The following is a 14901-nucleotide window of genomic DNA, read 5'->3' on the forward strand; positions in this document are numbered from 1 at the left end:
ACAATTAGCCTGGCATTTTCAGCCCCGCCTGCAAAGTGAATTCCTGCAGGATCTGCGTGTATGTGTGTATACTTTTACGTCAGATTGATCCGCAGTGTGTGTGTGTGTGTGTGTGTGTGTGTGTGTGTTGTGCGTGTGTGTGTACAGTTGCCGTTGAAGCGGCCATTCATCAAAGCCGTGGTTGACTGTGCCAGGCTATGGCTGCAGATTAATCGGCTTCAAGCCCAACACTGCTTCTGAACCCAACACTCATTAATCTACTTCCCGGGGGACAATGTGTCGGTGCGCCCGTCAGCGGCGCGTCTCTGCGGCGTGTGTAATAACACGCGTGTGCCCCTGCATTTTCGCTGGCGCGTAAAAAAAACTACCTTCGGTACAAGCCACAGGTAACTTCAGGGAATCAAGAGAAAACGTGTGAAGTGGAGAAGTGTTCTGAGGAAAAGCAGGAGCCAACTCGTCTCTCTGCCTTTCTACATGAACCCCCCTAAAAAAAAGAGAGAGAGAGAGAGAGAGAGAGAGGGATAGAAATAATTCACCTCGTTCCGGGAGGGCGGATAAGTGTGGTATGTCGAGAAGCAGTGAGATGGCAGAGAGAGGGAGGGGAACACAGGATGATGCCCACAGTAGTTATAAAGACAAGCAGGTAGGAAGCAAAATGAAAAGCGACGCACACGCTTGTAAAAGAATCGTCACAGTTTCGGCTTTTCCCGATTCTTTCTCCGCACGTGCGCCCGCCGTAGATTTTCGCCAGCGGCGCCCACCGCAGTGCCGGAGAGCAATGGCAAAGCCCGCGCGGGAGAGGAGATGGAACGCGACGCCCTCATTAGGTCCCCCGCAGCCGAGCGTGGCGGGGAGACGGCGACGCGGGAGTCTGTGGCATATATGTTTTGGGCCAAGGGTCAATGATTTCCTCCGCCGTGTCTTCTTGTTTCGCCATTTTGCCGTTTGACCTGCCGAGTGAGGCCGCGCTCCGTCACAGAGCTCGTGAGCGCGTCGAATTTAACCACGCGGCAACCCCAACCCGACATTGCCGGGCGACACTCCGCGGCGCCTTTTTACAGTCGATTGACACATTTAACTCACGTTCAGCTTTTCCGCAAGCATCTCTCCCTCACTCACCTCATTTATTTTCTCTCCTCCTCCTCCTCCTCCTCCTCCTCTTCTCCTCGTGGGCATGTTGCACTGCTCCATGTATTAATTGGTGGTTTGAAAAATTCCCAGCTGAGACTCGGCGGGACCGTCGCTGCCAGTGACTCAGAAACTGCAGGGCAAGACGGTGAAAGCTTGGACTCCTTACAGGAGCTGTTCCGCCCTGCTGCTGATGCTGCCTTCGCCGAGCGGAAGGAGCGGCGCGCCGGCACCCGCCTGCCGAGAGCTGGCAGCTTGTCCAGATCTCGTCGAGCTTCTCCTATTCCAGACATCCGGCAGTATCCCACCTGCCCACGTTAATGCGCTCACAAGGCCGGATTTATTCAAATCTCAATCGCGACTGGAAAGAACTCAACATTCAGGAGGTTTTCACGGATCCTAACGTTCATCACCTTTATTATAGTTTGATATGCATTTGAAAAAAATCCACCTGAAAGTTTGAAGTCTCAGTCTCCGCGCGAGGAAATACAATCAACGTCTGTCAGAACAGGACGCAGATCCCGTCGGATATGTTTATGTGAACAGTGTCACAGCCTCAGTCCTCCGGTGGGGCGGGTTCCCATGGTCGCGTTTGACTGATATTTGAGGGAGACATATTATCAACCCAGCGGAGCGTGTGTCATCGCCCTGTGTAGTTTACGGATGTTGAGATAAATCCCATTTCCCAACAATCCCGCGTTGCCTCGTTTCGTATATTAAGTTATTAAAGAGCTTCGCTGCACTCAGCTTTTGGGAGGAACCATTGTACCGTCAAGTTTGCATTTCCCTAGAAAGCTGAAGCTCGTCAGCCTGCTGTAAGCCTGCCAACGCAAGCAGCGACTCCCAAAGGACATTATTAGTGTTGTTTAATCGTAGTTCAAACTTGGCCGGGCTGCTCCCGCTCGCTCGGCATGCCGCGCTCTTCCAACGTGATGCAAACACGAGGGTCCAGCACATAACCGCTCTGTGAAAACTCCCAGCGACGCGTTGGTCCGTGACTCCAATCATGTCGTGGAGTCACAGAGTGCATCAATTTTAATTAATTATCGTGAACTAATTACATGTTTCAGGGTTGTTTTTTTTTACAGAAAATTACAGAACTTTTTCAAGAGACAAGAGTAAAAACAAAGCAAATTTCTCAAATGCTTCATGAGTATTACTGGTTTTAAACTTATTTTCACACTTGCACTTCTAAATCCGAAGTAAATTCATTTAGATTTCGACTACTGAAGTTTTATAACTCACACTTAAACATAAATACCATCCCTGGTGTTGTTTAGAGAGCGTTTTTGCCACATGATAGGTTTCAATAAATTTACCAGATAAGGAAATATTTGAGAGGGAACACTTACTCTGGATATCTTAAAAATCCCTTAAGGGCTTTTAGTTAGATGAACCTGAGTAATGATGCCGTGTGAGGCATCTGTTTATCTCCTGGTTAGAGAGCTGCGTTGCATCTTGCATGGGTTTGTTTTTTTAAGGTAAACGCTACTCTGTTTCCATGCCGATCCATCTTTGGTTACTCGGTGAAATGCCAAGCGATGGTTTGTTCAATATTTATGGACTCATAACGGTAATACTTTTATGTGCACGACGGTTTTTCTTCTGCCAATTTGTGCGTCTCCCTCCTCTCCCCAACTTTCCGCCCTCTGCCCCGCCTGTGATTCATTAGTCTACTTTCTCTTTCCACCTCACTAATTTCTCCGTCTTCCCGTTTAATGCGCTTCCCTCACTCCTGAGCTTTTTTATGACTCTACTTACCTCCCCAGTGTTTATGTACAGTAATGGGTTCTCTGAGCGCCATTTTTGCTCCGAAGCACCTTTAACTGTGTTTGGCGCTTTACCCCCGTCTGGCCGGAGCACCGGGCAAAGAGCTCCTCTCGTCAGGGCGGGAGGAAATCGGCCGAACGCAGTCGACGTTAAACCACTAACACTTAAGGGTACTTAGCGTTTTTACGAATACTCCCTTTTGCGCTGTGGCAGCTAAGTGCTGGCGTGGGGCTCAGCATGTCCCAATGATCCAAAATAGATCGACCAAACAAGTCAAGAGACACGGACATATCGAGTCTGCCCTTCTCTCTGTTGTTGTTTTTAGTAGGGCACCCTTTTAAAAAAAAACAACAACCATGTAAATCCAGTTTCAGTCCTGCATCGGCGATGAGAGCAGCTTCATATTCGTCCCCTCATTTTAATGATCTGACCGTAAACAGACCGGACTGATCTTCATCCCGGCTGTCGGCCAATCAGAGACGGTCTCTGCCCAGGCAGCCGTCGGCGGGGAAAGGGGCAAAGGGAGCTGTCAGGGTCCAACATAATGCCTAGTGATTACTCAGAATAATCATCCTATCTGCTTACCATCCCACGATACAAAAGCACTCATAACGAGCATTAATAATTACACCATACTCTCCGCGCGTTTTATCAGCAGCCCAAATCCCCCCTCATAGAAACTGATTTGAATGATTAAATTATGGATTTTATACAAGGATTTGCAATTAAGGAGAGGGCTGAGAGGGAATCTGCTCATGGGATACGCAGCGCTGACAGTCATGTGGAACGTGCCGTGTTTCAGAACAGTGTGCTGAACCTAATAGACATTTCAGACAAATCAGGAGTCACATTATAGGGAAATGTTGATTTGTTTTTTTTACGGCACGAGCAATGTTGCAACCTTGAAAAGCATTTCACTCTTTGTCATCAACATGCAATGCTTTATTTATGCCGGTTTTTATCCTCTGACCACATTTTCTTTGCGTTTCCGGCATAACTGCTTTATCTTTTCGAGCGTCTCCAGTAGTGCATACTGACAGAATTCCCAGCGGCTTCCCGCTCCCTTCTGTCCCTTAACCTTCAGCCTTGTTTTTTTTTCTTTTTCTCCCTGCCATACAGGGCGGGCTCTGATGAGATTGACGGACAGAAAGCTGGAGAGAATGGGTATCATGCAGGAGGCCCAGAGGCAGCACATCCTGCAGCAGGTCCTGCAGCTGCGAGTCCGGGAGGAGGTCAGGACCCTTCAACTTCTCACACAAGGTAGACTTTTCCTCCTTAGAAAAACAACACTGACACTCTGTGGCCTCCCTTCTCTCCTCTCATTTCACCCTAACATCGTGAATCCCATCTCGCATATCATTTTGCTCACACGGGCTTCACAACACTGAATATCTGCATCTCTCTCTCTCTCGGGTAAAGATTATTCACCGGGAGACTGACATCTCATATTCTGCGAAATATTCAAATGATTTTACTGTGCAGAAATTATCTACGTGCCATCTGTAGCCATGGCAATCGCTGCATGTTTTAAAGCCCGCAGGAAGTGATGAATCAGAAATGATTATGCAACTACAAGAGTCATGCATGATTTATTTATTTATTTATTTTGCTATCTTTTGGTGCAAAGTGTCCACAGACTAGTCCGACTGTTTTAATTTAATATGACGTCTTCTCATTGTCTGAAGGCCACATTTGCTCCTCACTGTCTGCTGTACTGTAGAGGTATCATGGTGCAGCTTTAAGGCCTGGACACACCTTTAAAAAGGTGGTATCAGTTAGTTCTTATGGAACCACCGCATCGTCACCGCTCGAGAAAATAACGTGCAAATGTAGTGTGGCGTGTCAATTTTAATTGGATACAATTTTGAGACTATATGAAGAATTTAGTGGATTACTCTAAACCATGATGCTAATAATAACCATTTTCAATAAGAATATATACATGTGGGTGTTACAGTTAATACAGCGAGTAAAAATGTTGTATGTTCACACAAAACAGTCCTAAAACTGATCAAGATTATTGCCCATATTTGATTTGACCTTTCACCAAAGACACGTGTAATAAGCTTCCGCTTTCTGCCGCTAACAATGCTGTATATGTCATTTACAGGATTTGCATTTGTTTTGCGAAACACAAACGCACCAAAGCTTGCAGACTGTACAGGCACGTCTTGTGTTACAGAAGTGTCATCCCTCTTTTATTAGCTTTTCCCATGCAATCTGGCACTCCGCAGTTTCTCACTTCAACCTCATTCCTCTGCTTTCTGCACAATGCACTTCTCACTTTTCACAGTGCATCATCTTGTTTCATAACAATAACCAGGCGCTGTTATTTTCCACCCTCGCCTGGCTTCTCCCCCCCCCCCCCCCAGATTCTCGTCCTCCCCCGTCTCCTCCATCACCGCCACCGGCAGCACTCTGCATCACAACACTACTACTTCCACCATCAGCACCCTTCTGCCCACAGACTCTCAAACAGGGCTTTGCCGCAGGGGCCCGAGAAAACTAATTCTAGGGATCTTTGTCACTCCTTGGAAAACAGCTGGGGTGTAATAAAGCAGCCTCTGTCCGTGGCAGAGTAGAGAGTGTAAGGGAGAAAGTTTAGCTGAGTGATGACACATTGCTAAGGGGGCTACTCTCAACCTCCCATTCCTTTTTCCTCCCCGTGTTTTTTGTCACATCCCCTCCTCTCCTCGCCGCCATATTGATGATATGGGAAATGACAGCCCAACAGCCTCAGCAGCGACGGGCCGCTGGCCTCAGCAGGACGCAGCCTGTTAGTGGAGCCTGTCTGGGCCTCGGGGGGGCGAAGGACAGAGGGACAGAAAAGACTGATTATACATATGAAAATAGATGAAACAAAAAGAACAAAAAAGAAGACATGTGACATGAATTATGTGTAAACTCGTGAGAATCAACACAGGAAGTAATAACAAATTGGGGTAAGTGAAGATGGCGTCTTGCAAGGAATAATTTAGATTTCATACTAGTGATTGTTTCATTCATTATCATAACCACGCATAGTTTCTTGTATCTCTTAAAGTGAAGCATGTGATGGAATGATGGGAAACCGTCAGAAAAGGGAGGGGAGGGAAACAGAAGTATTTTAAGTCTCCTAAGCTGTCACTTCTGGAGATGCTTTTGGCCGGGAGAGAAGGAGAAAGGAAAGAGATGGTGGAGTATTTCTAGGCCCTGGACGCACTTCGCCAAGCTGTTGCTATAGGGGAAATACAGCTGTAGGAAGCCAAGCCAGAGAGACGGGAAGAGAAAAGAGATTATAAATGAAAAGGTGTCAGCGAGTGGTGATGGGATGATGAAGAGCGGGGAGAGAGGGATGCAGTGTAGGTGACTCAGGGGGTGGGACGAGGAAGAAAAGGAAGAGGCAGAGGTGGTGGCAAGAAGGAGAAAAGGGGGAGGGGGAGGCGTGTGAGAAAGGGCTGTCTGAGATGCGATGGAAGACAAATGCGTCCCCGCATCTTCGCCGATCAGCCGCGACGTTAGAGCCAGTCGCGTCGGAGCCGATCGGCATCGGCCCAGAGTGCCTCCATCGGGCTCCACGCTTGACACTGGTCGTCGGGTGTCACTGTACTATCACATCGGGTGTAAGAGTCTCCCCACCCCCCTGACATGCCTGTGGCAAAAAGAGAGGAGGGAGGAGGGAGGGGCCATCTAATTATTTTCCTCCCGTGGCCCAGCAAACCTTAAAGGTTAATCACTGTCCATCGAGCTAATTCTGCCTTGGTACACCGCAGTAATTATAACACCTCTCTCTCTCTCTCTCTCTCTCTCTCTCTCTCTCTCTCTCTCTCTCTCTCTCTCTCCTGCCTTTTACTCACCTCTGCAACTTTTCTCTTTAGAGATAGCGGATGACTCTCTCTCTCTCTGTCTCTCGGTGTGCTCTGCTCTTTCTAACATAGGCCCATTAAATAGTGCCGGAGTCCTTCACTTCCACTGCAGCACCAGGCCCATTGTTAAGCTGTGTTTTTTTATTCTTTTTTTTGACGTGAACTTTTTTAAAAATCTGCAGCATTGTGTCACAACATTTTCCGCAGTTCCACCGATCACGCGTGAAGGAACGTTTCAGAACCTTCAGTCGGGGGGGGGGTTTGCTTTCTCACGTTAAACACAAGTTCAGGATCTCAGTGCTTTTCTTGTCTGAACGCAACACCATAATACTCTTATAACTTTGTGTTCATGTTAGCAGATTTCTTGTCATCTCATTTATGCTTTGCCCTTTAAACTGTTGTGTCACTCACAACAGTTATTTTTCATGAAAACAAACAACAACCACATTAATGACTGTACTTATATCGCCTATATTCATTACTGGACCCCAACTGGACACGTGTATTTGCTGCATTTAGGATCATGTACATTTCCACATCATGTTATTCCATCACATGAAACAACATATTCATGGCCAGCAACTCCTGTGTTTTTTTTCCTGCAAAAGTCTTTTGTCGGAGACGGACGCGCTCCGCCGTACAGTTTAAATTTAGCCTTAATGTGTGTATCCATAGAAACAAAACGAAAGATCTTTCCGCACCTGAGATAAAATATGCAGAGGGGAAGAGTGATGAACAAAAGTATCTCTCGCTCTCTTTCCTCCCAAAAATATTACAAGTGAGTCATGTCTTCTTATTAACCCCTCCGAAGAGATTGAGAGACGAGAGAGAAGCAGGGAACGAGAACACTGTAATTAATCAGCTTGTTTTGTCGATAAGGGCGTTTATCCAAAAGCCTCTATCAGTCACTTGACTGAACGTGTCTGAATTGACTCTAATACGAAGATTGGAAGCCAACGCGCCACCCCCCCCAAAAAAATACCTCTGTATTCAATTTCATGCTTATAACCATTTCAGAATTTTCAATAACAGCCCTATTCCAGTAAATACGCTATTGCCGGCTTGTGAAATCATCACTCTTTAAAAGAAACTCGAATTACACAGCTGACGGGAGCTGTGCGAGAGTGGTTTTTCTGACTGCACAGTGCTAATCTGCCAATGTAGACACAGACTCGCTGTTTATGCTTCATTTGCCGCAACAGAGTCTCATTTGAAAGAGAAGATGAAGACAACTTTTGAGAGGAATAAGACGCAGGGGCTTCGGTTTGCTTTAATTTGCTGCTGTGAGGGTTATCTGCTTCCATTCTTTGGGGGTCGACGCTCACAGTCACACAGGAGAAACATTGGAAATGAAGCAAACGAGTCCCCTTCTAGGTTTTGGCCGTATGCGTCATTTTGGGGACGAAATAGATGAAGAAGCGCCGCTGTCATCTTCTCTATCGCCCGAATCCAAGTTTCCCCGGGAGAGAAAAAGTTCAGTGACAGCTCTCGTAAACAACCGTGGCCCCGGGGCTGCGAACGAAGGACGCCTTTCCTGTCGTGCTGCAGTGTAGCAGACCTTGATTCCTTTTGGCTCCGGGCGCGTTAATTAATTCTTCGCTCGGCGGAGGAAATCTCCCCGGTCGGAGATCTTCGCCGAGCAGGATGTCCTCCTGTCTTTGTTTTCCAAAGTTTTTTTCAACTGGTTCAACTTTGCTGACGGTGATGATTGTGAGTGACCAGAGAAACGTTACCGAGCTAAGCACAAGTAAAGGCTATAGAGTCGCACGCTTGTGGGTTCCACGTTTTCTTTCCATAAGCAGGGAGATTAACGCTCCAGTTTACTGACTGATGATTGTGGGATAACGAGCAGCCAAATCAATAACTTTTAATGCTGCAGGGCCTGAAGAGGGAGCGCTGTTAGTTTGGACTGAGTGGGAAGTTAGTTCTCTTAACTCCCCGCACTTTGCTGAAACTGTACTTCTTATAACACTGTGACTCGAGGGCTTTCTGGTTTTCTGCGGTCGTCCGGTTAAAAAGTCGCTTGCACCTTGGAGCTTCCAAAGTCATCTCGCTCAAACTCCCTTGAAAAAGTTTATTTTTCATCATCGCCACAAGCAAGAGTTAAACCACAGGAGGTCAGCCAAACTGACATTTCCTGCGGCTGTTATGTTGACAAGCAAGTTCACAATCATGCTTAGTTACGAAGAAGTGAACTACTGTGAGCCTGAAAACCCAGGATTGATCCAGAAGTTATCTTACCTAACCACAAATCCGTGTTCGTCGTACAGGCCTCAGATTTGGGACCAGACTGTTGGAAACGCCATCGGCAGATTCCTGATTCCTATCCGATCTACCCACTTTTATTGGCTGAATTGGTCCTTTAATAGATGTAAAAATCAATGTCATCAGATTTTCTTTGCTGAGACTTATAGAGCAAAAATTGCTCTTTGCGCATTTGCATATATCTTACTACTTAAAAGTCTGTTATTACAAATACAAATACACATTTCCAGTACAGTAACACTGGTGCCATTGAAACATGAAGAAAGATTTGGTGTGAATAACAATAAAGATGAAGACACAGCAAAATATAACTTTTTTAGATATTAGGCTTGCTTAGATTGTATTTTGCAAAATGTGGATGTTGAATATGATGAATATAACCTTCACTCAAAGTGCAACTCTCACTTTCATCCGCACGTGATGCTTGGACAGACATTGCGCCACGTAAAAATAAACCATCAGGTCACAATCAATCGATGAGACCAAAGTTATTGACAAGTTCACTGACGGAAAAACAACTGACTTTGATTAGAGAATAGATTTGTAAAATCTTGTTACCAACTGGTAACCGTGTGGGTAAACCGCCTGTGGGAGCTGTTACTCAATTGAAAAAATCTTAATTCAGCCATTTTGACCATGCAGGGTCGAAACATGGCGGCGGCCTTTATTGTAGGAAATTCACGAGTGAATTGAAGGTCTTTACCCCAAAGTCTTTATTGAATCTGTTCACTCTGAAGACTTAAGGAGCTCAGGGTGACTGCTGTCCTTCCTCTGGGCTTTTCGGTGAATCCGATCTCTCGCTCGAGTGTGTTGGGAGCTGAGCGCTCTCATTATCCGAGCTCTCTCCTCTGGATCCTGCCCTCTCTGGAGGCACTTCCTCCTTAAGCCTCCCTTGACTCCGACTATGCACCCCCCCCCCCCCCCCCCCCCCCCCCTCTCTCTCTCTCTCTCTCTCTCTCTGTCCCTCCTTCCTTTTGTCTCCCTCACTTTTTCTTGCTGCAAGCAAAGGTCAAATTAATTCTTTTTCATAATTTCCTGTCAGCGAGATTCCTCCCTCCGAGACTCCATCTGTGGCTCAGTGCCTGAAAGATGTGGTTAGGGTGAAGACGGGAGTGAATACCTCTGTCTTGCGAAGTGAACGATGTTTTTTACCTATCGTTGTAGATAAAACGTAAAAAGTGGTAGGGTAATATCATACTTCATAAGGTGTCCAACAGTTTCATGTATGCCCTTCTCAGAATATGAATACAGTGGATGCTTAGGGTGAGACTCCACATTAGGAGCTAATACGGGCTCATGCTCACAAAGGAAATGCCATTTAGGAGCAAATGGCTTCACTGCTTAAGGCGACACACTGCGCTCTAACGTCGCTCATTAACGCTGCGGGTCTCTGAGGGCCTGAAAGCCAGAACGCAGACGGGCACAATATAGCAACACACCTCGGATGGTAATAATGTTATGAAATACATGAGAGTAATTAGTTCCCCGGTTGTGAAAGCAAAGGCTCCTTTCATCAAGGCATGAATTGAGTCGGCCCTCGGCGGAGAACGTAGAGAGACCCCATATCTGGTGTGGTATTCATTCGATCAGTCAATGGAGTCCAAAAAAAATCCAAATCTGCTCCTCAAAAAATACTTTTTTATAACCTCGAGCTATAATTCTCCTTGACATGCAGTGAGGACTTGCCGCCCAGGGCCCCCAATTACAGACTTTTCGCCTCACTCCAAACGCCTCGCACTGGTCTTGCCATTTTCTTTATTCTGCGGGGGGGGGAAAGTGCAGAGGGTGGGGGGAGTGGAGCAGCGTCAAGGTTAGGCGGAGCGCATTTCATCTAGTTCTCACCCGGGGAGGAAGCAAAAAAAGGAGGCGCGGATGCAACAAACGCACGCTTACCCCCAAACTCTGTCTCTGAAGGACCCCGGGGCAGGATGCAGCCGAGCGTGAGCGACACGTGCAGTATCTCTTAATGAAGCTGAAGGGAGGAGGGAACAGGTAGAATTGCAGACGACGTGCGAGGAAATGGAGGACGGGGAGAGAAAATGGAACGAACTAAAGAGAGGTAATCGAGAAAGATGGAGGGGGAGGCAGAGCAGGAAATGGAGACGGTGCACAGGTGGGATAGCCCGAGGCTGGCACTCGATTCGTGTGTGTGTGTGTGTGTGTGTGTGTGTGTGTGTGTGTGTGCGTGTGTGTGTGCGTGTGCGTGCCTTTTTCGGTGTTCTGGCCTCTGACCCATGGCAGGGGGAAAAAAAGATTACTTTGACAGGTCGGCTGACATCACATGAGATGTTCTGCTCTTTTGCCACTCTCCCGAGAGTCCTCGGCTACCAGATGTCCAGAAGGGTCGGAAGCGTTATTGTAGCTCGTGCCCCTATAATGTGATATCTGTAAAGGGAAATTGGCAGCGAGCTCGGCTGTCAATATACTATTTGTATAGACGTGATCCCGCGCCACAAAAGGCCAGGTCTCCGCAGAGTCTGGATTACCGACAGCCATGTACGCTTAATGGAGTTCACGATGCTGGCAGAAGTGAACTCTGTAAAAATGGCGTGTCGGTGTGAAATCACAAGCTGAACTCCACGTAACAAAAATGACCCGGTTGGTCGATGAAACCCAAACGCTCAATACTCTGCTCTTTTATGCCTTTTTAAACCAGAAGCGGTGGGTCGGGTTTCACTGCGCACAGCCGCACTCATTAGTTTATAGTGAAACGAGAAGCCATTAAAAAGTCATTGTATCGGTCGCCTGGCAGCCCGGCTGGTTCCACTCAGTCTGCTGCCGTCTCCAGCCTCCCCGACCACCTCCGGACATCCAGGAGCCCAGACAGCGTGGACGGACCAGACTCCCCAGCACACGCCTTCGGCTTCCCGGCACTCGCGCACGAGCTTACCAACCTGGATCAATAGCCCATAGGACACTCACTGTACTCTGAGACGAGCCATTACCCCATAAAAATGCCCGAGCACCAGCTCCAGATTTACTGTACGTACGTGTAATGGAGAAGAGAGAAATGGCACTCAAGAAGCTGCTCTTTGCCAAGGCGACCATTACGCATATCTCGGCGTAACACTGCGGTGCACCGTTTCAATGAAGGCATTATTAGAGCAGTCACGGCAACGTGTTAATGTCTTGCTTTTCCATTGGCATTTTTCTTGAGAAAGCAAAAGCATAGTGGTTATCGTATATAGGCCAATGCATTAATTGGACTATAAATAACATACAGAACATTCTTACAACTGCATCCTAAGATGCAAGATCTCCCAGTTCGCTGTCAGTCCTGTTTTCTTCACTGCCCGCACATTTTTTAACATTTCAACAAGCAAAGAATCTATACAGTCGCTGATGTACGGAATAAAAAACTAAAATTGGCTCTCGGATAGATTTATTGATCCGCCAACAAATTGGATTTGGAGGATTTCTGTTCAGGGCACTAGATATTAAACAGTAAAAAAAAGACGCTTTTAGTTCATCTTTTAAGTACTGTATTTCAACTTCGATGTTCAGAAAGTCAATTACAATTATTCCCCTTGCATGTCGCCGTGTGTTTATGTGAACTTCAAGCAGACACAACAAGCTAATCCAGGAGTGACAGGATACTTATCCACAGAATAACAACGGAAAACACTGTTCCAGCGTCGGTGCGTAAGGACGAGCATAAAGGAGGGAAAGAAAGGTGTCGAGTTTCTTTTTTTTTACAGAGGAACAGGGATACCAAGGAAATTTTGAGGGAAATGGGCTGCGACGAGTAGGTACATAAAAGGAAATGATGTATATTACACACGTCCGGGATCACGGTTCGTGTATTGAGGATTTATGGCGGCGTACTTTGCAGCAGTGCCGCAACCAGACCCCATCATCCATTATTATTCCAACGTCTCTCACTTTGGGGGCAGACATGATTGATGGGGAGCCGTTAATGACTTTGGGTCGAAATTGTTATCGCCACAAAAGCGACACGGGGTATTTAAAAAGGTGGCGTTCGCAATTGGCCATTGTCTGGAAAGGAAATCACGGTCGGCTGTCGGCTGATTGCTAAACTCCGCGTGTATCTTACTGTTCAATGTTTCTTCTTAAAACGCAAGCCCAATAGCCCTCCCCTACCCACCCTCGCTGCAAAAGGCATACATGGCGGTGACTCACCGCAGAATGGGATTTTCGAAAATCAAAAGCAATTCTTGCATGAGACACACTGATCAACCTACCCCACATCACGTGTAATTGGTGCCATTAGTCTTTTTTATGCTTGATTGCCTGCCAACATGTCTGCCCCACAACTATCAGTATGTAAAAGTGATTGTCGACTTGTCTCTGAGCCAAGTGGGGGAAATTAAAACTTACAAAACTCAAAACCGTTTTTATTAGTACAACTAGTTAAAGTTGTTCCCGGTAAGCAGTGCTTGGTATTGTGAAGCACACCCTCGTCATTGCAAAGTGCGGAGCCCCGCTGTCTTTTTGGATTACCATAAAAGCAGTTCAACGTGACATGAGAAATAACGTTATGTCCTGGACCACTCATGCTCAGCATTTTTATTGACCCTGGTGGAAATTCCATGCCGTTCAGCAAAGCGTACACGGTGGTTTCCAACAAATTATTACGCAACGATGTATACATGATGAATTGAAATCAAGGGATGGGAGTAGCAGAGAATTTAATAAGGAAAGAAGATGTTATTTGTTGAAGGCCAGTGGGGATTTTTAGGAAGCTTAGGGTTCTCTGCTATTTTTTAGTAAGTTTTACGCTTTGGCACAAACTTTATCCGCACGCTGTAATCTCAACATAAATGTACGTATTCAGAGACCGTTTGCACTGCCGTTGTGCACATGCCAGCCCTTCGGCTTCAATTGACCTAACATTTTTATCACACCTAGTCTGTATCATTTTTAGCCATGCTTGTAGCGTAGCGCTACAGATTTCAGTCGGTCAACACAACTGGAAGTTTCATGCGGACATTCACGTTCTCCAGTGGATTCGTTATAATTCCTCCCGGGCCATGATCTTGTGTAAATGTCCATTTGCCTAACACTTTGCTTCATGACTGAGTAGCTGCTAAAAACTACCGACATGTTCGTCGTTCTCAGCTCGTCCCGAATGACGAATAATATAATTGATTGGAAATAAAAACTTCTCAAATCCATCCGTGAATGTCTGAGCTCAAATCTGAGCAGCAACAAAGACAACAGAAAGACTTATTTTATTACGTATATTACGTATATTAGATATTACGTCCATTACCCGCTTATTTTTCTGACATAGCGTTGGATTCAGTCTTTCAAGTTTTTTTCTCCCTCCTGTTAATTGGTGTACGTGTGGGAAATGTGCCGAGTGAAGTGGAAAGGAAATCTGCTGCCAGCAAATACAAAAGCTAATGTAGTTATTGTGCCGTCGCCAAATAACTGCACAGTAAAACTCTGCGACGTCAATTGTGTGAGTGTTGTGAGTGAATTAAATGCCCATCATTTTCAAGTAGACCGTGGTGGGAGAACAAACCGTGCCTTGAGCAGCAGGAACCTATAGCGTCCGGAGCCTTTGGTCTCACCCTTTAAGTTTACCTTGATATTAAAAAGAAATGTTGGCCAGGTTTAATATGGACATAAAAAAAGGTATATATATATACATGTATATATATGACAGAAAATAAGGAAAAGCATAATAATAATTTAGACGTAACTTTAATCCCCAAACGTATTTGAAACGGCATTGGTTTAAGCTTCAGCTTTTAAACTGAATTAATTGTAACGGAGCTTTGCTCTTTTTTTTTTTTTCATATCCGCAGCACTACCACAGGACCTCAAGCTTCAGAGGCTTTCTAAATTTTATTTTAATTACTTAATAAATATTTAGATGCAAGAGTTGCCGGGGGGATGAAATATAAATGAGGCCTTTTTTTTTCTT

General features: G+C 46.0%; 1 protein-coding gene across 1 annotated transcript in view; it reads left to right on the forward strand.

Annotated features, from left to right (window-relative positions):
* Positions 1 to 14901, forward strand: part of samd12 (sterile alpha motif domain containing 12) — a 79957-nt gene that overhangs the window by 30003 nt on the left and 35053 nt on the right. Inside the window, exon 5 of the mRNA XM_035620124.2 lies at positions 4018 to 4158. Coding sequence (XP_035476017.1) covers positions 4018 to 4158 — 141 coding nt within the window. The remainder of the gene's footprint in view (positions 1 to 4017; positions 4159 to 14901) is intronic.

Source organism: Scophthalmus maximus, chromosome 22 (assembly GCF_022379125.1).
Source record: "Scophthalmus maximus strain ysfricsl-2021 chromosome 22, ASM2237912v1, whole genome shotgun sequence".
Lineage (NCBI taxonomy): Eukaryota > Metazoa > Chordata > Actinopteri > Pleuronectiformes > Scophthalmidae > Scophthalmus > Scophthalmus maximus.